At 46.1% G+C, this 24,784-nt stretch overlaps 1 protein-coding gene across 1 annotated transcript in view; it reads left to right on the top strand.

The window, feature by feature from the left end:
* Positions 1 to 10,238: 10,238 nt before the first annotated feature.
* The window catches only part of NR3C2 (nuclear receptor subfamily 3 group C member 2), a gene marked incomplete at its 5' end in the record, with an annotated part of 210,062 nt that continues 195,516 nt past the window's right edge, over positions 10,239 to 24,784 (top strand). The window contains one exon of the mRNA XM_082314777.1: positions 10,239 to 12,013. Within this exon, the coding sequence (XP_082170903.1) occupies positions 10,239 to 12,013 (1,775 nt within the window). The remainder of the gene's footprint in view (positions 12,014 to 24,784) is intronic.

Genomic DNA, 24,784 nt, shown 5'->3' with positions numbered 1-24,784 from the left:
GTCAAAATTTCTGTCACTCCTGGCTTGTGGGCCAATATCAGCAAGCACAGTGGGAAAATTTTGGAATGCATGACCTTTGGTTACCAGATATTTAGTCTAGGCCAGCCAAATTCTGGTGTGACCTTCATCTTCAAAGCCAGGACACTTTCTCAGAACACCGACTTATGGTTCCGTGTGGCAAATATATTCCTTTCTTAACCAAATCTGTATAAATCAACGTGCATCTGACAAGGACCAGCTCTCCATGTTGAGCAAGATCAACTGCCCAGCTTCAGCCCACGTGGCACACTGAATGAGCTCCTCGAGCTGAACCATAGCCTACATAGGAAGCAGGTATTTAAAATATGAAAAAAATCAACAGACTACATCTATTTAGGAAAGCAGTGCAACTTCCACCAAAATCAATAGTTTTTTTTTTTTTCCTTTTCTGTCTTGGCACATGTTAAATTAACACTTTTCTTGAGCAGTCTCTTAACTCAGCTTCATAGCATTGCTCTCTTCAGTCTCATCTTAACTGTATGCTTTGCGGAGAGCCCATCCGAAATCTCTCTTTTCCGAGAAATAAAGATCTTTAAAAAATTTAGAAAACAAAGGTCTTTCAAGTCTCAAAATGAATGTGATCATGCAGGTTAATACCAAACTGTCTATCATTGCATAATATCTGGGAGCAGGTAATTTCAGGATTATAGAAGAATCTGGAAAATTACATAAGAATTCTCCTTTTGCTGTAGGAGCCTCATTCAATCAGGAAGGTAATTTCCTCTCTACAGCAAGTTTCAAATTCTACTTACGACCTTGGTGTCATGACAATTTTGGTACTAACTTGTTCCACGCTAAGTATTGCTACTAGAACTGTGAATAATCATCAAAATTAACTAGCCTATAGAGTGATTAAATAATTTCCTCCAATTTGCATTTGATATGTTTATTAAGTGCTGGAGGGTGTTCTTTGCTCTCTTATTTTTACTGCTGTTAAACACTATGTCTGGATTTTTGGCATAGGTGCAGTCCTATTATGGTTACTACAAAATTTTAATCAGATTAAGGTATGAGTTACCATTTGATACTGTAACAATGCCAGTAGGTAGTAGATAAATATTAAGATAAAATTAGCTGCCACTACCTTTTATTGTTTGGAATTCATTAATATTGGATAAGTCTGCATTCTGTGGCGATGACAATTTCTTTAATGTTCCGTTTTTTATCAATTACATTTTCTTACAAGTAATACTGCAAGTAGTAAACAAGAGAGAAGTTGACTACAAACAACATAAATAGACATGGCAATATTAAAGCTACAAAAAACACAAAGTATTGCCTGTGTGTTTTTCCTTGTGCTTTGTTTGCCCTACCAGTGTCAACGAGACCTATTACTCACAAGTAATTCTTTGTGAGATGTTTTCATTTTGAACCAGATGAAACTATCGGTGCTAATCGTCAATAAAAACTGTGATTGTAAACTGATTGGGAATCTGTGTTTTCAAATGCATGTCTTGGCCCTTTACGCAAGCGAGTGGTCGCTAATGCCAATGTGCATTAGAAATGCAATTGTACTATACTTAGATGTGGTTCAACCACAGTTATAACATGGGCCATTAAGGACCATTAAAAAAAAAGAAGAAAAAAAAAAAGACAGAAAAAAAAATCCAGGTTAAAAGGGAACATGTTCTGTTGCTCAGCTAAAAGATTTATCTATAATTAGAAAACAAAATTGTTCAAAATTAGACTAAATAGATAAAATGTTGGTATCTCAGAGAACATAGGCATACCATATAGAAAACATGGTTACTTACGTTTTCCCAGGGCTTGTAAAGAATTCTAAAGACTTTCAGCATGGCTCAGGGAATTAGCTTTAACACAATTAACTGGTGAGTCGGAGAAGAGTGTGGACTCCTCTCTCGGAAGACTCACACCTGTTGGACACAGAAAGTAAACTCTCATCTGTCATCCCCAATGTTTTTCCAGCGTCTTCCCGAAATGCAGCTCCTCCCAATCAGCTATAAATCTTGAATAATCAAAACCACAGGAGCCAAACGGCACAAAAATTAAATCTACAGTGAATAATATCGGGTAAAGGAATAATATATCTGACCATGTGATTGCCTGCTTTCCTGGGCTGGAGCTGGAGAGAAGTGGGAAATGCCCAGCTGCCTTAGTTGGAACAGACTCAAAACTTCATCCGCTTTGGTTCAGTTCTCAAAATAGGGCACATGACCTCTAAGTAAGACAGTACAGTAGGCTGCTTTTACACTACATCGCCACTCCTGCAGCCCCTAATACCAATTCGCTCGCTTTACCGAGCATGGGAGGAGGCAAAACTTGACACTTGCCGAGTTTCAGCGTTATCTTGTTTTGTAATGCATTATCCATCGCAAATTTACCACTATCTTTAGGAACGGAGATGACATCTGCTACAGAGTGGCTTACACTTGTCTGTCTGCTGCTTTCAGTGTCATGTGTCTGACATGAGTTAACCTCTTATAAAATCTAACGCGAGGGAAGAGAATTGCGCGTCGGAGGTGTCCGCGCCGCTCCTCTTGACCTACTTGGAAAACTACGACGCGACTCTTTGCTGTTTCCCCCATCGCGACACAGCTGCAGAAGGCAGTAATGGGACCACTTTTAATGGAATTTGAAATGTGCTATATAGACATTTGTATGCCTTTGAATCGCATTATTTCCAAACCTTGCAAAGCCCATTCGTTACTTTATCAAGCCCACTATAGGTCCTTTTTTTTCCTGGAATTGGCATAATGAGAAAAGATAGCCTTTTCTCTTCATAGATAAAGATCCATATTGTATTTTATAATCTGACAATTATGTAGTTTGATTTTTTAAATAAAACAGATAAACTCCCTTCCCCGTTCAAGATGAGATCTTAGTTGTTAGTGACAGCTGTTAAAATGCTGCTAAAAATAGATATAGTGTCAACCACTAAAAAGCTAAGTGCTCCTGTGAACCACAAGCAGAAAACAAATGAGGTTTCTACTGAATTTGTGGAAAATCTGTGAGCATCTCGCATGTACTGGGAAAGGTGCTTTACTCTTCCAGCAGCCATCTCTGTATGTAACGCAGTGGGGGGGGGGAATCAAACATTTGGTATTAAGACAGAAAATAGATATATTCCCTCAATTTTATTTTCTCTCTCCTTTTTGTTCTTAAAAAAAAAAAAACAAACATGCAACACAGACTGAGGCTACCTCCAGGCATTTCAGATGCCTTTTTCATATACACCTTTGCCCTGCAAAAAAAAAAAAAAAAAAAGAATAGCAGGAAGAGTAAGACAAAAGAAGTGCAACCAATCAGCCAAATACACCATTACTATAAATTAACATAAAATAGTTGTGCTCGGTATGGCAGTTATTGATAGACCAGCCAATGTGCTTGGGTGCTTTTTGCATGACTGCGATTTGCCGGGTTACTTACAGAGCTGTGCGGAACTTTCCTCTGCCTTAGAACTGCAGCCTCCAACCCATCCGCGGTAGCTCGGCTCGATTAATAAATTAGCTGTATTCCAAACCAGATGCATGACACGAAATGAGTAAAAAGAAAGAGAACAGAATTGTTCACATTCGATGTTATAATACATCTCAGTAGGTTCCTCCTTTTTAGCTACATTACGGCTAAAAATAGAGCACTAGTGTAGGCACAGTGAAATATGATTTGCTTCCAATAATATAGCAAACTAATTGTGAAATTAAGCTATTGAACGCGCCGTTATCTCCAAGTCTGGCCTTAGCAGCACTTTATGCTTCCCTGTTTAACATTTATCAAGTTACCCACAAACTTTGACGGATGCAAACACCAGCTGATAAAATACTCGCCTTTTCCAAGGCCTGGATCCTACAGAGGCTTCGGCACAGGTAAAATTCCCTCTCTGTGAGCAGTCGTTTCACATGTTTAAAGACTTCACTGAGGGTATTAAAATAGGGCCAACTTTTTCCTCCCTCCAATGCCTAATTTTTTTTCCTTAAGATGTTTAAATGAAGAGCCATTTAATGCCCCGAACTTAAAAATAATCAGCCTTAAAAGATCTTAGCCACAAGTGAAATATTAATTTAAAACCAGTATCGATGCTAGCGCCGATTTTTTTTTTTTTTTTTTTTTTTTTAACGTCTGAAGCCAGGATGGGTTTGCTCCACCGCAGCCGCTCGAGTGCCGCGGGGACGGGCCCCCTCCCCGGCGTTACCCCGGGACGGCGAGGGCAGGCCGGGGGGCCGAGGGGGGCAGGAGCGGGGAGGGGGGCGAAGGAAGGCGCAGGCCCAGCGAGGGGGGCGCAGCCGCCTCCCGAAATCCCGTCCGGGGGCGCCCCGCTCCCGCAGCGCGCCCGGGGGCCGAGCGGGGCGGTCGGAGGGCGGCGGGGGGGGGGGGGGCTCCGCCGCCGCCGCCGCCGCCAGGGCCGGGAGAGACGCTCCGCCTGGGGAAGGGCGCGGGGAGACACTCCTCCCCCGCCGCCCGCCCTGCCTCCCTGCCGCCCGCCCTCCTTCCCTTCCTCCGCCGGCTCCGCGAACCAGGAACCGCGGCGGCGGCGGCGGCGGCGGCGGCGGGCTCCGTGCGTGAGAAACCCCGCGGCGCCGCGCCGCCGGGAGCCGCCGGGGCGGGCGGCAGGGAAGGGGGCGGCGGGGGCGGCGCGGCCGCCGGGCGCTGCGAGGGGCCGGGCGGCACCGGGGGGGCGGAGGGGGAAGGAAAAAGTTTACACCCTCGCCACTCTCCTCCCTCCTCTTCCTTGGTGGCGCAGATGGGAGTTTTACCTGGAATGACATAAGTTTTTTTTTTTCGGGTTTGGTTTTTTTTTTTGGAGGGTGTCTCTCTCCCTCCCTCCCCCGCTCCCCTTTCTCCCCCCCCAAATCCCCCCGCCCCCCCCCCCTCCCCGCCGGTGCTGGATCCACCCCCCGCTCCCCTCCGCCGGCGGGCGAGGGTGTGACCCGCGGGAACACCCACCCACCTAGGCGTCCATGGTGGGAGCTGTCCGCCCAGCCGCGCCGAGCCGCGCCGCGCCGAGCCCCGGGCACCCCGCCGCCGCCCGCCGCCGCCGCAGCCCCCTCCCGCCGGCCCCGCCAGCAGCGCCCTGCCCGCAGCCCGGCCCCGCTCCCGGCGTTTCCTCCGCGTACTTTTTTTTTCTTTTTTTTTTTTTTTTTTTTTTTTGGTGGCGGTGCGGGCTCTCGGATGGTTTGCTGGCAGTAGCCGGGGGCCGTGCCTCCTCCCGCCGCGCCACCATGTCGTAGGGGAGGTGAGTGCAGCGCGGACCCTTGCGCGGGGCGCGGAGCGGCGCGGGGGGCAGCGGGGGCCGGGCGGGTGTCCGCCGCACCAGCCGGCGTATCCAGGTCACGGCCAGTCCCGTCCCCATCAGTGCAAACTTCGCGGGAAGGACACGTCCATTGCTCGGCAGCGCCCGCGCCAGCGCCGCGGGGAAGCGCGGCGGCCGCTCCGCGGGTCGCGCCGCCGGTGCTGGGAGCCGCCGCCGCCTCGGCCCGTGCCCGCCGGGGCCGCGAGTGCGGGTCGATATTTGGCAGAATGTGAAAATGAGAGGGGCACGTGACACCCCAAACCCCGGGGATGTTTGGGCTTTCGCCGTGCCCAGTGCATGCGGACCCCGCTCCCCGCGGCGCTCGCGGGGCTGCGCCGTCGCGTGCCTGCGGGCGCGCAGGGGGCGATTTCGGGCGAAGGTGCGCGGTGCCCCGGCGCGGTGCTCGGCGCCGCCGCTCCCCGACGGGCTCAGCCCCCCGCCCCGCTCCCAGGGGCACCTCTGCCAGCCTGCGGGGCCGCGGAGCTGTCCCCGCCGGGCCGGGGGTCGGGTCGGGGCTCGGAGGGGGCCGGGGCCGTTTGGGAGCGTGCGTCAGCGGCTGCCGGCCGCTCGCCGGGGGCGTTATTTACGGAGCGAGTTGGGAGCGCATCGCCTAAAAGTTTGCTCGGCGTCTTTTTTTTTTTTTTTTTTTTTTGCCTCCCTGGGAAAAGGGTATTCCTGCAGCCGGGACGCGGGCACCGCGGGAGGCGGCAGCACCCCGGAGCCGGGGGCCGTGCCGGCGGCCCCTCTCGCTGCCGCCGGGTGGGGGGAGGCAGCGGGCGGGGGCGCCCGGCGGGATGCGCGGCTGCCGCGGAGCGGAGTCAGCCCGGCGGACAGCAGAGGACGAGTCCTTGAACCCTCCCGAGCTGCTCCGCCGCCGCCGCTCCGCTCTTCTTTTTTTTTTTTTTTTTTTTTAAATTTTTCGGTTAAATCACCGCCGCACCGGCACCCCGCGTATTCATGCGCCGCTGAAAGGCGGAAACCCCGGGGCCGGCGGAGAGGCGATGCGCGGCCCTGCCGCCGGCGCGGCGCGGGCACCGGGCGGGGGCGGCCGCGCCCCGCGCACCTCACCTGCCCGCCCGCCGAGGGCCTCGGCCCGCTGCCCCGCCACCCTCCCCCGGGGGCGGCTGCGGGCGGGGCGGCAGGCGGGGGCCCCCGGCCCCGCGGCGGGGCCGGCGCCCCGGGGCTGCGCGGGGCTGCGCGGCCGCGGCGGCCCCTGCGGCTTTAAGGAGATGCGTTTTCCAGCCTGTGTCGCAGCAACTTTGTATCAGTCATGTCGCCCGGCGGGTGACTGACGGCGCGCCCCAGCCAATGGGGCGGCGGCTTGGCCCCAGCCGCGCGGCGCTCCGCGTCCCGCCCGCCAATGAGGGCGGGCGGCTGGCGGGACGTAAACTTGAACTTTATCTGGGCATGTGACATGTTTTTAAAGGACTTGGCACCTTTTCCCGTCCCCTCCCGGGTGCCGCTCCGTGTCACCGGGCGGCGCGGCGCGGCGCAGCGCGCCTCGGGCGGGCGGGCAGGCGGGGGAGGGGGGTGAGCGCCGCCCGCCCCGCCGCTCCGCGCCGCCCTCCGCGCCGGCGGGGGCTCGGGGACGCGCCCCGCCGCAACAGGTACCGCGGGGCGGGGGGCGCCGCTCCTCTCCCCGACCCGCGCCGGGAGGTGGGGCTGGCGGGGGGGGGGGAACATTTCGGGGCTCGGCACCCGGGGGGGATGCACCCACACCCCCCCCCCCGGTGCCCTCCGTGTGTGTGTGAGGGGGGGTCACGGTGATAACCCAGAGCCTCTCCGCCGCGGGGGGGTGGGGAGCGGCGTTTGTGCGGAAAAAAAGCGCTTTTCTGCATCGCTTGGGGGTCCCGGCGGCAGGGGGGAGCAGGCGAGGCGGGCTCTGCCGAAAGCGGGTTTGGACTCTCAGGATTTCCCCGCCTCCGCCCCGGTCCGACCCCCGGCGGGCGCCTGTGAGAGAGGGAGCTCGCCCCCGGGTACTGCTGGGTTCCCCCACGCGTGAGAATCCGGATTGCACCTGCGGGAAAGCGGACCCGGGCGGGGGGGGGGGCGGTGAGGGGTGCAAAGCGGTGCCTTCTGCCCGGGAGCTGCGGTGATGCTCCATGTAGCGTGGGGCAGATAGGGAAATAAGCGTGCGTGCTGCCTGTGTGGTTGTTAACACGCGTGTGCGTGTGTGCGAGGACGGAGGGACCAGCCCCCCGCCGCGGGGGCCCGAGGCCGGCTCCCCTCGGCGTCCGCGGGCGGCGGGGCCGGGGGCTGCCCCGGCCTCCAGCCCCCCTGCCCCCGGCTGCCTGCCCCCGGCCGCTTGCCCCCCTGCCCCCGGCTGCCTGCCCCCGCTGCCAGCCCTGCTCCGCTGCCCTGGAGAAAGGGGGGAAAACCCCAGCCCGTCTATAACGATGAAACTCTGGTCCCCCGGGCAGTTTTATGCCAGCGAAGCGGCTCGCAGGCAGTGAAACTTAAAGAAAATTTCGTTTACAAACACCAAGAAATAAGAAGTGGGTGGTCGCTTGAGCCATCGGTTTAGTTTTTATGAAACTGGATTGACTTCACGTTTTCCCGTATCTAGGTGACCTTTTGGTTGCAGGGATACCAGGTACCATTTGATTTTTTATTTGACTGTTGCTGCGAAACTGGTTTCATGCCTGGTTGATCGGAGACTCATACTGCAGAGGGCTGTGTTTGTTGATATGTTTGGGGGTGAAATACATAACTTGCAGCGTCCGAGTACTTCTTGGGGGGGGGGGGGGGGGTCTGGAGAAACTGCTGTGCTCATAATATAAGCTTCCTTTTGCAAAATATCAGATGTAGATGGTCTCGGTTCTGATATGTGACACGACTCAGCTTCTGTTGTGGTCCGTGGATGTTTTAGCCCACAGTCAAATGCACTTAGTGAAAGTTAGTAAAAAGGCATGTCTGTGCAGTAGGTGAAGTGTGGATACTGTGGATAAACATGCTAGTCAGGTTGTAATAAGTCATGCTTAGAAGAACAAAACCAAACCCTTACGCTATCAGCAACCCGTGAGATTTTTATTCGGTTCTAGTATCCACTGAGGCGCTCGGAGGTGACAGAAACCAGCACTCCCAAAAAATCCCTTTGCTGCTGCATTCTTACTAATTTATATCTGTCATTTTAAACCGAACTTGTATCAGGCCACAAATAATATCTCTGCTGTTTTTTTATCCTCTTGGACATATTTACCAGACAGTGCTCTGGAAGTGCAGGACCAGGGCATTTTCTTTTTTTTTTTTTTTTTTTTTTTCCCCCTTTGTGTGACCCAGATTTTTATTTGCTGAAGTTTTAAAGTGTGCTTGCCTATTGATTATGTATGAAGTTTGAAATTTACTGCTGCGGGAGAGGTCGCTCCAAAGCTCGTGCACCAATGCAATGTTAGGCCTATAACTGAGACATCCTGGTACGCAGTGGTTCTGCTGGTGGTTCTGAGGGTTAAAATTCGCTTATATCCTAATTTTAAGCCTTAACTAAGTTTCCTCGTTTTCAGAAATGCTGGTCACTCACAGCTGCAATTGATTTCTCTAGGAATTAGGTTTGCTCAGCACTTAAATTGGGGGTAGGTGATTATCTGGGAGTGACTTTATGTGAAAGTAGGCACTTCTGTCTGAAAATTTTAGACTATAGGAATGTGATTTGATACACGTGATGATGTTCTAATAAAATTTGTGCTTGAGGGGAATGTAGGCATAGGGCGATAGTTCTAAGTAAGGGCAAAGAAGTATTTGAGTAATTCATTTTAAGTTTTTGGTTTGTTTTTATAATTTTGCTTAATATAGCGTTTTTAAGTAGTGTTAAATAAAGGGATTAAACACTAAATTAAATATTGGAAAATTAATACGTTCTGAAAGGAAAAAGTATTGGCATAATATTGATATTGTAACTATTGGCACTTGAGTTTCTATAGTTCTAATAATACTATAAACCAATTCCTTAAAAAAAAAAAAAAATTATTGTCACTTATACATGATTTTCAGAATAACAGAGGCTAGGTCATGCATTTTGCTCCCCACCTTGAGAGAGTGGCATGTGGGATGGGAGGGTTTTTTAAGGTCTATTTTAGAACAAGGTTTACTTTTCTGTATATATTCCTCTTGCTGGCTGCCACAGAGGCTTGCAGAATTACGGATCCATTTAATAGCCACGCATTCCCGCCTAATCTGATCCCCTTCCTCTGTGGCAGAAACGTTTCCCATTCAACTTTCGCACTGCTTTTCTCCCCGCTCGGCCGATCCTTCGTGCCTCCTCAGGTGCCTGTAGAAGCAGTTCGTGTAGCTGTGAAGGGGCAAGTCAGCGCCCGGCCCCTCAGAACTGCCGCTTCCTTCTGAGGCGCCCTGTGTTACGCTGGGTGATGAAGAGGCGCCATCTTGGCACAGCAGCCTCCCCCTTGCTTTGCTGGCCCTGTAGCATGGCAGCGGAACGTCCTTGAAGGAGCAGAGCTGTGATGAGCAATTTCCACGGGGTTTATGTCCTGCCTGCCGCCGCCGTGTCCTCCTTTCAGGACCTCTCTGGTTTCCCTCCTTCCTTGCTGCCCCCTTCCCCTTTTTCCTCACAGGCCCCGGGGCGAGGGGCAGCCCGCGGTGCCGCGGGCGCCGGCCACGGGGCTGCGGCCGGCGAGGGTGGGCGGTTGTTGTGCTGACATTGCCGAGCCCTTCCTTTTGGGGCAGGGCAGGGAGCAATAATTCGGGTCTTTTCTAACTGCTGTCCGGTTTTCTGTCAGAACCCATAGGGCTGTCATATCCGTGAGACCTTTTCCCTCAGTTTGACTGAAGTTGGATGCATGGTTGAGAGATGATGGATGGGGCAGGGGAATGGGACTGGCAGGCAGACAGAGAAGAGGATAGACAGAGTGAGCGGATATGCCTTGTTTCCTTAGGAAATTAGGAAATTTCCTTAGGAAGTCGCACTGTCCTGTCATTTATTAATTTTACTTTTTTGTGTATGTCTTTGCTAGTTATGGAGACAAAAGGATACCACAGCTACCCAGAAGGCTTAGATATGGAGAGACGGTGGGGTCAAGTTTCTCAGTCTGTGGAGTATTCTTCTATAGGTGCTGGAGAGCAGACTGATGACAGTAACTATATGGAGATTGTAAATGTAAGCTGTGCTGCCGGCACTTTTGCCAACAGCAGTGCTCAAGGAAACAACAAAGAAAAACCTGAGCTACTCTCCTGCCTGCAGCAAGACAGCAGTCAGCCTGGTCTTTTGCCCACTGACATCAAAACCGAAACGGAGTCAAAGGAGCTGTCGGCGACGGTGGCCGAATCCATGGGTTTATATATGGATTCGATACGAGATGCCGATTACCCCTACGATCAGCAGAACCAGGGGAGCCCGGGAAAGATCTACCAGAACGTGGAGCAGCTGGTGAAGCTCTACAAGGAGAACGGCCATTGCTCTTCTCCCCTCCACAGCGCCAGCAGGCCCTTGAGGTCTTTGATGTCGGACTCTGGGAGCGCTGTGAACGGTGGTGCCATGCACGCTATTGTCAAAAACCCTATCATGTGTCAAGAGAAAAGCCCTTCGGGCTGCAGCCCTCAGAACATGGCTTCCTCAGTGTGTAGTCCTGCTGGAGTTAACTCTGTGTCCTCAACTACTGCTAACTTTGGGAACTTTGCCGTGCACAGCCCCATCGGCCAGGGAACCCCTTTGTCGCGCTCGCCGAATGTTGAAAACCGGGGGTCTATGTTGCACAGTCCCGCGCACGTTAGCAACGTCGGGTCTCCGCTTTCTAGCCCTATAAGTAGCATGAAATCTCCAATTTCTAGTCCTCCCAGTCATTGCAGCGTGAAATCTCCCGTCTCGAGTCCCAATAATATCACTATGCGATCTTCTGTGTCCAGTCCCGCGAACCTGAACTCGAGGAGCTCCATTGCCAGCCCTTCCAATGCCAATAATAGGTCCACTCGTTCTAGTCCAGCGGTTAGCACTGTGGGATCGTCCATCTGTAGCCCCGTAAACAACTCCCTGGGATTCCCGGCTTCCAGCACGCCGGCGGGACCTAGCAGAAGCCAAGATACTGTTCCCAGTCCAGAAACAGAAGACAAGGGTGCTCAAGAACTCACGTTTCCTAAGATGGAGGAAATGGAGAATGCCATCTCCAACAACAGTCAGATGAACCTCGTTCAGTTCATAAAACCCGAGCCAGACGGTTCGTTCGGCAGCGCGTGCATTGGCGACAGCAGCAAAATAAACTCAGATTCCCCCTTTTCAGTACCAGTGAAGCAAGAGTCAGCCAAGCATCCTTGTTCTGGTGCCTCTTTTAAAGGGAATCAAACAGTAAATCCTTTCCCATTTACAGATGGCTCGTATTTTTCTTTTATGGATGACAAAGACTATTACTCTCTTTCTGGGATTTTAGGACCACCTGTTTCTTCGTTTGATGGAAGCTGTGAAGGTAGCGGTTTTCCAAATCCAGGCCTACCTGTGGGAATTAAGCAGGAGCCTGACGATGGCAGCTATTACCAAGAAAACAGTATACCATCCTCTGCCATTGTGGGTGTAAATTCAGGTGGACAGTCATTTCACTACAGGATCGGTGCCCAAGGCACGATATCTTTGTCGCGGCCGGTTGCTCGAGAGCAGGCGTTTCAACACTTGAGCTCGTTCCCTCCCGTCAGCACGCTAGTGGAGACCTGGAAGTCGCATTCGGAGTTGGCATCCAGAAGAAGTGATGGGTATCCAGTTCTAGAGTACATTCCAGAAAACGTGTCCAGGTGAGCAGGCAAATTACTACTTTTTTTTCCTTTTTTTACTTTTTTTTTTTTTCTTCTTGCCCTGCATTAAACAAACAAGGCATGAATTAAAATGGGGACCGGGGTGGTATTTCTCAAGCAGATGCGTAATTCTTTGTTTGCATTTAAATTCTTATCGTTAGATGTGTTGGTTTCTCGCTGTATTTTACTCTGCCTTTAATAAAAATAAAGTGCTGGCTTTAATATTTAAAAAGAACATATTATATTCTATTGTTATTAGATTTGAAAGTGTAGCTTTAGTATGTTTATGAGCCCTTACTACTATAAATGTTGTTTTTCCCATAATGAGAGCTTAGTAAAATTGCTCTCATGTGTCCTATAATGGTTATTCTTTCTTAGCTGGTGCTTGAATGCGTTGTACCTCAGATGAAATGTTGAGATGAGGATAAGAAAACGATAGTGTCGGGAATCCATTTTTGTAAAGATGCATGGTTGTAAGTTTGCACCGGACTTTAACTGGTTAAGTTTAAAAACTAAACCTTACAAGCCTGTGGCAACATATTATTTCTGTATTTTAACTGTAGGAACATTTGGTTTGTATATATAGAAAAATGCCTCCAGAAGGAGGAGGGCTGTTAAAACTTGACGCATTTGAAAGGGATAAATGGATAAACTGATCCCCTCACTTTTGGTGGAAGAGAAATATGCAAGTGTCATTTGAATTTGTGTTTCTTGGCTGATTTGTGGAAGCATGTACTTCTTCAGCAAACAGGTGTTCGTGTATCTCATAAAGGATGCTTACTTTCATAAACTATCTAGTTTCATGGTCAATATTACAAGTTATTAGGCGCATCTGACAGCATGATGGAGTTAGAATAGTTACATAGCCTCTTCGTGTGTCAAACAGGCTCACCAAAGGTTTGTGCTAAAGTTCAGCGAAATAGCCGGTAACAGAATTTGCATTTACCTTTCTCAAGTCTTTTTTTTTTTCATCGTGAGATATGCAACTGCCCTCAGTGAATGAAACGTCTGCCTTATTCTTGGAGTGGGATGAAGAGGATGCGTAGCATTTTCCCTATTTCTATGATGCTAAATATTTCTGAAAAAATAGTGTTGCAGTGAAAAACATAATACCTAAACCAGTGGTGCTTTTGAAAAGGGAAAACAGCCTATCTACCCGGGAGGAAAAAAAAGACTTCAAATATTTCCATTTTATTCTCAGATCTGTCCAATACCTCTACAATCTCCTTATCATTTTGCAAGCCATACTTCACTTTTTCTTTGGCCATTTCAAATATGGTCTCTAAAGAATGCACTATTTAATATGTCTTTCTGAACTTGAAAGGGCTGTACCCCACCTTCATTACATTATTGATATAGTGAAAAAAGGTCAACAGAAGACTGATGGGATGCCTGAAAATAAAGACCTAATATTTTACTGCCTTTGTGGTTGAGCAGTTGCTTGGGCAAGTAGGTCCTGCCAGCAGTGTGAGCCCTTGCATGAGTAAGTGCTGCTTGTGCCGAGTCCAGGTTGTCATGCGTTGCAGGGACAGGCACAATACACAGCGAAGTGCTGGTAGGAGCATGGTTGTCATCAATAGTTGAGTTTTGAATGACCGTTTCTCATAAGGCTTTTGAAGGAATCTTCTGATCTGACATTAGTTCATGGCAGGTCTTCTCATCTGTTTACCTCTAGACCAGTAAATGGATAATCTGTGTCATCAGGCTTGATGATGACACAGGCTTGATATACTTTTCTGTCTTTGTTCTCTAAGCTGATATCTCAGTAAGATACGCAGGTGAATGTAGCTGTTACTTTGCAGGATTGAAATCCTGAAATTTTTAGTGCTCAGAGCTGTTACTGCATGTGTGGAATTCTCTTCAGGTGACGGAGATCTGCAGGGTTGTGACACTTCAGGCATCCTGATCTGTAGTTCAGGTTAGGACAGGTGTTGTCATTTCAGATCTCTTAACTCTGCCCCATTATTTAACTAAATGTTGCTCTTAATCTGCTTGGCAATGGCTTTATGCTAATAGGTGCAGCTGGGGACCTCTGTAAAGCCCTTACAAGTTTCAAGGTAAATTCATGTAGAGGTCATTTTAGCAGTACAGATTTGAACACGTAGGTGCCTGCTCAGATACTTGGCTGCTGATGAGACAAGTCCTGAAGACTCAACATAAGACGTCACACATGTAAAAGCTCAGTCTTGCTAATGAACTTCAAATTGATCTTTACCTTTCTCTTAATTTCTGTGCCACATTCCAGCTAAAACAGAGGAAATCAAGTGCAGGTTTTTTTTCATGCTCCAAAGTGTTGTAATAAAGCATGCAGAGTTTATAACCATGTCAGACCCAGCATCCCAAGGTGGGTTTCAGGTGTCCCACGTCAGCATGGTATGGGGATTGCAAAGTCTCTCTTCCTTCATGTTGTCAGAACAGCAGCATCACACCTCTGGACTCTGCATCCAAACCAGATCCTTGTTACTTCCATTTTTTTTTTTTCCTGATGTGTCTCAACCATATCAGGCATCATACATTTTGCAGACTTCTACAGCATGTGATTAACCCTTCAAAGTCTACGATATAAAGTTTCTGGTATTTGAAATCTTCATCTTTTTTCAGGTATACTTATCCTGCAATATAATTTGCTGTAAGTAAAGACTACGGTGAAGGGAAAAAATAGGCTACATGGTTCTCTAAAGCTAATAGATAACCAGCATTGAATATATCTTGCTTTGGCAGCCTTATTTTCTGAACCTCAATATCGTACCCTTTTTAGACTGCTTCTGACTTGCAGCTTACATGGTGAAAAGGAGTGGGCGACCAGGAATGAAGAAGACTTTTCACATTGAGAATGAATCTTAAAAATAATTTTTTACAGTAATATTCTATTTTTCCTATTAGAATATCACCTTTCTTGAGTCAGTTATACTTGCTGATAGTGTCTAATAAACATATTTTAGGCATTTAAAATGCCTTGCTACCTTATTGACTGTGCCGAGTACCCACTGTCAACTAGAACATTTCTCTTTTTCTCCTTCAGTTACTTTTATTAGACATCCACAGTTATGGTTCTTTTTAAGTTAGTTGGTGGTAACTCTCTATAACATTGCAACTTGTGGTGTTTGGGGAGTGAGAGCCTCTGAAGCAAAACCAAGTTCCCTTGTTCCCTTTTGAATGTTTTTTTCTGCTAATATGCATGCAGAACATGTCTTCGTCTTTGAAAGATTTTTACATGTTTAATTTTTCATAGAGGGTGAATCATACCTGTCTGTCTGTGTGTATAGATCCTCCCTCCATGACTGACATTTCTAAGAAGTAATGGTTTCTAAACTAAATAATAGCAAAGTGGGCTTGAAAAGGAAGGTGATTGTGTGATGTCACTGATGAAAACCTACACTAAGAATCCAGATAAGATTTCACTTGAAGGTGATTACTCATCTGAATCGGGGTACCAGCCTAAGCCTCATGATCATGCCGATTATGCAATTTTCAAAATGGCCTAAGAAAATGTAAGGGTTGCTTGAAACAACAGTAAAAATTGAGGAGGATGACCTTTCTGCTGCATTAGCTCTTACCTAAAGCTTCTTCTGCCAATGTGCCTTTTCCCTCTAATTTTCATATTAACTCATGTACGTACACATACATACTCGCTTTTCTCAGCAGTTGTGGTGCAAACAAAGGACTGATACTCCTACTGTAGTTTCGTCCTGTCAGTTCCACTGGTGTAGTCCAGTGTGGGACAAATTCACAAAATTTCATGTGTTATTAAAAAAGTTTACTATTTTTACATAAATTGCATATGTTTATTGATAATTATGTTTCAATTGTTGTCATTCAGACAAGGAGATTGCTCTTCAAAACAATGTTTCATGGTATTTTAGAGTCTAATTTATGTCTGTTAAAAGGAGTTGAAAGACTGTCATTGACTTCTGAGGGTTTATGGCCAAATCTTTGATCAAACATTGACAATATTTTGGGGACTTGTTATACCTGTCTGTTCCTGAGCCATTCACAGGCATCAGCATTTTTTTCATAGATCCTACTTCTAGCAGTCCCAAAAAAACCCCACCCAACCCAACCCAAAAAACCCAACCCAACAACATGATCTTCATTTACGTGTAACCTTCGCTGACTTGAATGGGTGATTGTGGTTAAAATCTGATTTCAGACTATTGCGAGTGTTTTTGTAAATAAACTTTTATGTTAAATATTATCTAGAATAGTCACTTATCAGAATTATACTTTCCAGAGAGATAAAGGTCTGGTAAATATTATTTTTAGAATTTATGAATGGCCTTGACCTCTGTTGGTTTGCTGATGGACTTTATGGGGAAAAAGACTGAGCTGTTAAAATATTCTCCATGCTTGGCAGGTCTGTTTTCCCCTTTAACTTCCACAAATTTACTTTTTTTCACCAATGTTTTCATGTTGTAGACTGTGGCCTTAAATCTGTACTTTTTTCCCCCCCAATTAGAAAAGTTATACTTGTTTTTGTAGGTTCTTGTATAATTTTGTGTAATTTTAACAGCTCTGGGTATAATCTTGATACAACAGGGACCTCTACATATGTATGTCTTTATTTCTCACTAAAGAAGTTGGGAGTCTGTGTTAATATGTCAGGCCAGGAGGTCTAAAGGTTCTCCTTAGTGTACCAGCATGCATTTAACAGCCTCGTACTTTCTGCAGCTTTCTTTGTTGTTATTTTTTTGAGGGTGCTCTTTTTTTTGTTTCGCTCTTTTTATTGAGGAGTTCAAAATCTGTATAAAGTATCTTTCGAAAATGTGACTGCTAATGATGGCTTATTTTCCCTTAAAATTATAGACATCAGTTGACTCCTGTGCTGTGGCAGGGAGAAGTCCACATTGCTGGAAAATTGTGCTCCATAAATGGGTGGATCTTCCAAATCTGGGGAAATAAGAGCTCTGTTGTCAATCCGTATGCCAGTATCTAGGGGTGGTTTGTTTCTTTGTGTGTGGGATAAGTAACGTTGTGTATTACTAAAATGTTTCATTTTCCAGTTGATACCACTGAACTTTGCAGTACTTGGCTGTTGGAAATCAGTTTGCCGTAGTTTGTCTGATAATAATTGTTTCCTAGCTTTTATATCACTTTTGGTGATATAGAATCTCAGTATGATATCTTCTTTTGACCATTTTCTGAAAAAGGGGAAGGTGAGATCACCTTCCTGCACAGATTTTATTTAGCAAGCAGAAGAAATTTTGATTATCCCTATTCCGACAGTATGGATCAGTCCATTTTAATGGGGACTGGAAGACACTGATGTCTGAAATAAGTATATGTTATATTAAGTACTTTACAAAAATGTTCCCATCCTATTTTATGGGATATGCCTTGCAATTATGCAGGTAAGCATAGGGATTGCTGCAGCGGTATCAATACTCGTGCAGTACTTGTATTGTCTGCAGAGGGAGTAAATTGTTAAGTAGTGATTCAGTAACCTGCCCTTAACCAACACTTAGCATTAATGGAACTTAAACCTGCTGTGAAGTGCTCTGCCCAGCTGAATCAGTTTTCTAGATATGTATTGGTGCTTTGCTGAACCCAGGCTTGAGTAGCACTTGCCTTTGGGTGTTGTTTTTAGCTGAATGACATACTGTTTGCAGTGGCAAAATATGCCGTTGGGCCATGCCTTGTCTGGTCTGACTCTGGTTTTGCCCTTCATTTGAGCGCATTGTATGCGAGAGCCAGGTCGGGTTCCTGATCCAGTTCACTCTGAAGCTCTAAAAACCAACAGGTCAGTGCAACTTGGTGAGGAGCATGGTGCAACATGGGCGTGAGAACAAACTGAAAGGATGGAAAGGGAAAGGAGCCTATGAAATATCCTAAGTCCATGTTTCTGCTAAAAGATAATGCGTTGTTGAGCCATGATCTCGGCATTTGTATTTTCAGAGCGTGTTTTTAAAAGGCAGTTTCTGGTTTTTAACTGTATGTACTGCATCTTCGAACAGAGTTGTAGGAGCTGGAATTAATAATGGACTGATTTCAACCAAAGCTTCTTGGTGAACAGTGGAGTGCTGTGATTTCAGATTTAAGCTCTCCAAGGTCAGAAAATACCACAGTTTAGGATAAATATAGTACCATAACTTGTTCTCTGGCAAATGCGTCTCACAATATGGCTGTATAGGAGTGATAAAAATGGTCCGACGAGGAAACTAAAAAGAGTGTGTGAAAAACAGGTATTAAATATGTCTAAGTTTAGTACTTCTATCAGTTTTCACATGCAGCTGGTTGCTACACAGCGCTTGGTGCTCAGCATATGAATTACTTCAGCTGCAGTCTCCTCCGAGTGAGAGAGATCTGTGGAGAAAAAACAAGGAGTATTTCCATTGTGTGCAATTGTCCAAGTCCTTGCAGCATTACTGGGCACGTTTGAATGCACCCTAAATAGACCATGGCATGATTTGACTGCTTGCCGCCCTACTAGTGCAAACTGCAGCGGAAGGTCACCGTCTGTTGGGTCCTCACGAAAGCCCTCTCCTGCTGGAGCCACGTTGGTTTTCCTGCTGGAGGAGACAGGCTGACCTTGGAGGAAGGCATACTTCTTTTGATTTATGCTACGGGGGAAGCGATCGTAGGTCAGGAAGGCCCTGTTTATCCATGCCAGCAGTTCCCAACGTAGCCTGCTCCGGTACCACGACTGGCAAGAGCAGCGGCAACAGCTCTTGGCTCTGTGCCGGGCTGCGCGTGTGCTCGGGAGGAGGTACTCCCTTCTCACGCTCGGAAGCAGGGTGTGTGCGCACTCTTAGTAATATGCATCCTTCTGTTCAGGAACCCCGGTGTTTTACAAAACCTTGAGAGTTGATACACTTTCAGGACAAAGTTTTCAAATAAACTGCCTCTTTAAATGGGAAGCTTTGACCTTGGTTTGTTTGGGGTTTTTTCGTTTGTTTGTTTGTTTTGTTTTTGTTGTGGTGTGGGTTTTTTGTTTTTGTTGTTTGTGGTTTTTTTTTTCCCAAGTGAGGTTTATTAACATGGTTTACCAGAGCTTAACAGTGTGTTTTCTGAAAGGATGTGATCTGGGTGGTTGTCTTTCTCTGCTTTACTGAAATCCATGCTGAAGGATTTAAAACAAAAAAGCCTCAAACACCCTCCCTCCTTGAACCCCCAGAAAACCCCCCAAAACAAAACAAAACCCAGAAAACCAAAACCATGCTGTTGATGATTCTGGGTTCTTAAAAGGATCAGCATCATTGGTTTTATCTATTCAGTATGTGAACAAGTATTTTGCCAGACACTGTTCCTTTACTGAATTGTATTATAGTAGAAGTTCCCAGATTGTTGGCAGGTCACAAGAGAATCGCTTGAAGTTGAATTTTATTTCTTTATCTTAAGCTGAGAATTAAGCTCCTGCAATTACATTAGAATGTGTTGTTAGCTGGTTGCTAAATTAAATTCCTATAAATCTGCAATCTGTAAGCTGCGTATTTGCTTCATGAAAAAATTGATAGCTTAAATTTCATATTTGGAGGTGGGGTAACTTAGGGTTAATATATATTAAGGTATTTCTTTAAAAAGAAAAAAGTGAAGTTTTGGTTGGAACATCTGAGCAGAAATAGAATCCAGTATTTGTGGATAATATGTAAAATGGCTTATAGGAATTTGTACGCTCTCCTAAGATGCATGGGTATGGTACTGATTGTGGTTAGTGATAATTAATAATAGATCAAAGAGTTACAGCCCTGAGGTTAAAAAGCAAATTTCAGACTAATTGCTGAATGTTTCTGACAATTTTTAGATCACTTCACTCATTTCCATTCTCTCTTCTAAACAATACTTTCTACTTGCGTCTGGAGGTGAAATAACTTTTTGAATGGGCTTTCAGGCTAAAATTTGGACTGAACACGTGAATCTTTTCTATTTTGCTTTTCTTTCCTTGTCTGCTTTCCAGAGGTGCTATCCCAAGTTTCTAAAAGTGGTGGCTTTATAAACCAATTCCCTAGCAATTAGGTTTCTGAAAAAGAGATTAAAAAAATCTGCCATCTTTAATAATGTTTTCTGATTCTTTTGAATTTGGAAGAATATCCTACTTCCATTTCTGTGTGTGTGTGACCATTTCAGGTTCATATTTCAGTCTTAAGTCTACAAAATAAGCATGTATTTTAGAGGTTTACTTTGGGCAGTGGTCTGAGAGTTTTTAATCACAGGTCAGAATGGCGAAGTAAGTAGCTACATTTGTCCTGACTGGGGTTTTGGCTGTCCCAGCTGCCAAACTATAGGGTCTTGCTAGCATTTTTGGCACTGGTTTTCTGAATACCGTGTTGTGCTAACCTGATAGTGCAGCCCTGCAAAACCCATCGCTGCAGTACTTCATTTCTTCTGTTCGCCAGCTCTTCTTTTGTACCTGCCTCGAAGGGTCGGTATGGAGGGTGCACGGAAACTGTCCCGGTCTTGGCTTGGGAGTCCCCTGAGGAGATTGGAGCAGCTCTCTAGGCAAAGCAGCGTTCTGCTCAATTAATTTTTAAGTTGTGCTTTGCTTCTTGATGGCAGATTCAGGCTATGTAGGAAAAGGGGCAGCCGCTGAGTTTCACGGGTATGAGCACGGACTGAAGCGCCTGCGCCGTCAGAGGCGCGTTGCCCTGCTGTGGCAGGCAGCTGCCTGCGCCCATGCATCCCCGCGAGCTTGCGCAAGGCGGCCGCGGCCGTGTGCCCGTGTGAATGCGTCACCTGGCGTGTCCTTACCGAGACCTGTGCTCTCCGAGCCCTTTGGAAACCTGGTTTCACAACCGGTGAGACCCGGTTTACTCTGGCAACGTCTCACCTTGAAAAATCAATCGTGTTTGTATCTTTAGCTCTTCGTTAGTACTGCTGCAGGTAAGAGAGTGGGGAGGGGGCTCCTTTGCAGGTGATTTGCCATATTCCCCAGTCAAACATGGCCTCTTGTCTGACTGAAGCAACGCTGGAGGTGGAACCGGGTCTCCTAGTCAAGTTTCATGTCACTGCCCTCAGACGAGGAGCAGGAAAGGGATTGCTTCTGGAAGCCCGCCTTAAGGTTGGGGCATCAAGACAGCAACCTTTATTTTCCCTCTGGAAGGTTGAGTTCAAGTATGAGCCACTCCAAAAGGTCGGAGATCTCTTTTAGCATCGCTGAAGGCTTGTCTCTAGAAACCTGTCACGCACTTCAGCGTTTTTGAAGACTGGAGTGCCAGGGACCTTGCAAATGAAGGTGGGTGGGAAATTTGCACTGTTTCCAGGCAGACTATCTGAGCTGTCAGCTTCATTATTTTAAACTAAATTAAATTTGTGCTAGAGAGTGCAGTATGTTAGAGCAGTTAGGGAGCTCTACTTCTAATGGTAGCTTCAGATCTACTTTGCTAGCTGTAACTTTGTTAACTTCCAAACTCATTTGGATAAATTAAAAACAAAAACCAAAACAGAACAAGAAAAACCTTGCACAGGTGTTGATCCTGGTATATGTGAAAACTTTCTGGAAAAATGAGTGTCTTATTTGAAGACAATGTAGTATTACGTTTGCCATGTCTAAGGATCAAGGTCCATTCTCTTTTTGTTGTTATTTAGTAGAAAATAAACACACGTCATCAGTTCTGGCCCATCGGTCAAGGGATGCGTGCTTGTGGACCATTGCAGGTCTCGCTTTCCGTAACTGGCAAGAGGTCCTGTCCCAGAGTTGGGCACGGTCCTTTGTTACGTGTGTGTCCGTGTCTGAACGTTTGGGCAGTAAACCTGCTCTCTGAAGCTGTGTGTGGCAGGGGGCTCCTGCAGCTCTCCGGGCACCCCGAACCCGGCAGGGAGAGGATGGGATGCCCTGGTGGGATGCTGCGGCAGAGGTCCGCTTCCCCCGTTTCTTGGGGACTGCCCCCCAGCTGGTAGCCTGTTCACTAGGGTTTAGGGTACACCATGTTTTGTTTTTGTTGGTGGTGTTTTATATTTGTTTGGTTGGTTTTGAGCACTAAGGCTTTCTTAAGTTAATAATTAAAAACAAATATTGGCCAATGAACATTCCTTAAGGATTAGAAGAAGTTACTGAACGTGACTGGCTTGTCAAAATTATGCGTTGAACCTTTGTCGCAGACCACCCCACTGTAAAATGCGTCAAGTAAAACCACATTGCTGCAGGATTAGCTCTATAAACCCTGTGCGGCTTTACCATACTCTTCCTTCAGATGCACAGTGGCAAAACAGAATAATTCCAATTGATTCGATCAGGATTTTTAAATCCTTATTTTAATCTGAATCCGTGTAAACTAACTGGAAGATGAACAAAGTGGGGGGGGGGGGGGGAGGGTTAGACGTGTCAGCTTCTACTCAGTGTATGGAAGTAAATATTGGAAGTGGTCCAGAGCTTTATGGCTGCTGCCAACTAATGACATAAGATAATGTTGCAATGAAACAATGCACTTGATTTGAGCTTGTTTCCCAACTAACCTTTCTGATTCTTGAGACTGCTTGGAATTTATGTTTTTGAAGATTTGACAGTAAAAAGGAGATTAGGCATTGAAAATTTTGACTGATTAAATATGCAGTAATGACAACTTCAAACTGCACATGCAGATAATGAGATAAAGGACAGTTACTCATTTCATATTAAACCCATTTGGTGGAAGAAGCAAGGAGGATGAGTGTTTTGGATGGACATGCTATTTTAAAAAGGGAAAAAAATCAGAGGAGCTGATTTATATGGAAATACAAGTGAAAAGAGTGAGTTACTGATTTACTTTTTTTTTCTGGGACTGAAACTGCAGCCATTGTGGGTCTGCAAATTGTCCTGTATTTCTTTCCTAACATAAACAAGAATTAACTATGTGCAGAAGGCTACTAAGAAACTTGGTAGGTTTTTGTCAGCATTTTTATTTGGATCAGAAATGTGCTTTTGAAGTGAATCATCCAGTTGCCCCCATCTTCTGTGCTGTGGTTCTCATCATGGGGCAGGTGAGGACTGAAAAACCAGATACTTCTTAGCCAGCAGGGAATGGAGAAAGCGCTCCAGGAACCGCCTAAGGCACTCCAGCCCCTATAAGGGCTTCTGTCCATGGAACCCCGCTGGAGCTGGCCTGAAGCATAACCCTTGTAAAGTGGATGGTGGATCCTCAGGATCAACTGCTCCTCCTGATAGATCTTCTGTTGCACTACACTGCCTGTAATGTAGATAACTGCCTGTGTGCTAATTGCATTTTCACCCTGTAACTCAAGCATCTGTAATTGAAAAAAAATTCAGGGTTACAGGCAGAGGAAATCATTCCACAGAAAAATTGGAGGCACTGTTTTCAGCAGATGTGTTTGTTCATAAGTTGTGTCCAGAATGAGCAGAGTACCTACTTAGTCTTCCTTCACAGCACTCTAGAAATCTTAAAAACAACTGAATTAAATCCTGGAAGTAGGAAATGAAACTGAAGTGACAAATACGCTGTATCCTGTTTTTTTCATTAGTGAATTTCGCTTCTTTTCAACTAGTTGAAAGATCTAGATACAGTTTGCAGATATTCCCATATTTATTATAATACTAATCTCTAAAGGAAAACAGAATTGTTTTTATTATAGGCAGCTGCATTAAGTATTTACAAGCAGCTGTAACTTAGGCAAACTAATTTAACAACTTAGAATTGTCGTTTCAGGAAAAAACCTACTTTGTGGATCAATAATTTTTTTTTTAAAGTAAACCTATTGATTTGCAGCTAATTATATATTGCGGATGTCTAATAAATTAATTTTAATATGAGGCTAACTGAGTTGAATAGGTGACGTATTAGTGGCTTGTAAATGACTTACAGCCATTAAGTCTATTTATAAGATAGATACAGGGGAAAAAAAGAGTTACAAACCTATCTTAATTTCTAGTGAATCAGCACTGTAATACCAGGATCCAGATGAGTTTTGAGATCAACTTCTTAAGAGGAGCTTCATGTTTTTCTTATTTTCATACCCTCTGTACTGTGATGAACAAGATACTCCATGTCCTCCACTGTTGTTCCATGTCCTTCCACCTGTATTAGCCCTTTCATGATCTCAAGATGCTTCAGGTTCTGCTTCCTTCAGCACAAACACCTGATATTGTGCTTATTAAAAGAAAGTCTTACTAAGGTTATAGCAAGGTCCACGAAGCTGACTCTGGTGCAGCACAGAAGCCGGGTCCTCCATCTGCCAGGCTCATGTCCAAAGCTGGCGTGCTTCAAGGCATGAGGAGGTGGCAGCTCCTGCTGTGCTTTTGGGCGATATCAGTGGTGGGGTTCAGTAGGTGTTCGTGGGGACTTCTTTACACGAGTGCCGGCAGCGTGGACATTTATAGTTCTTCCCAAATTCTGCTCAAGGTACCTGAGGCTTTGAGCTTGTGCTGGGTCTAACTCTATAGCAAGAGTTACTGCTGATTGGGATATATATTGGCTTTTTTCCATCATGCAGCGTACCCCAAACTCAGAGGTGATATTGTTGTTGGCTTGACTTAAATCAGTAAGTCAATAGAAATGAATGCAATTTTTGTGCTGAGCAGAAAAAATATTCAGGACCAAATAGGAATGAGCTAGAGATCAGGAATGCAGAAGAATAAGAAATATGATTTAATGAAAAAGAAGGATTATAGGAGCAAGAGAAATAGCAGGTATTGGCACAAGAGGATGTAAGCTTAATATAGTGCACTAGATTCTAGGAAAACTTGTGGTTTTGTCTGACATGACTAAAAATTGAGAATATTCGACATCTTATCAGTTAGGTTTACAAGAAATAGCTTTGATTTTTATAGATGTTTCATGTAATCAGTTTGAAAGACAACAGTAAATACACAAATGTTTCCCATTTACTGGCTTTGTTACAGTCTAA

Source organism: Platalea leucorodia (genome assembly GCF_965183815.1).
Source record: "Platalea leucorodia genome assembly, chromosome: 6".
Taxonomy (NCBI): domain Eukaryota; kingdom Metazoa; phylum Chordata; class Aves; order Pelecaniformes; family Threskiornithidae; genus Platalea; species Platalea leucorodia.
The sequence above is the reverse complement of the archived record's forward strand: the minus strand, read 5'-3'. Positions and strand labels throughout refer to the sequence as shown.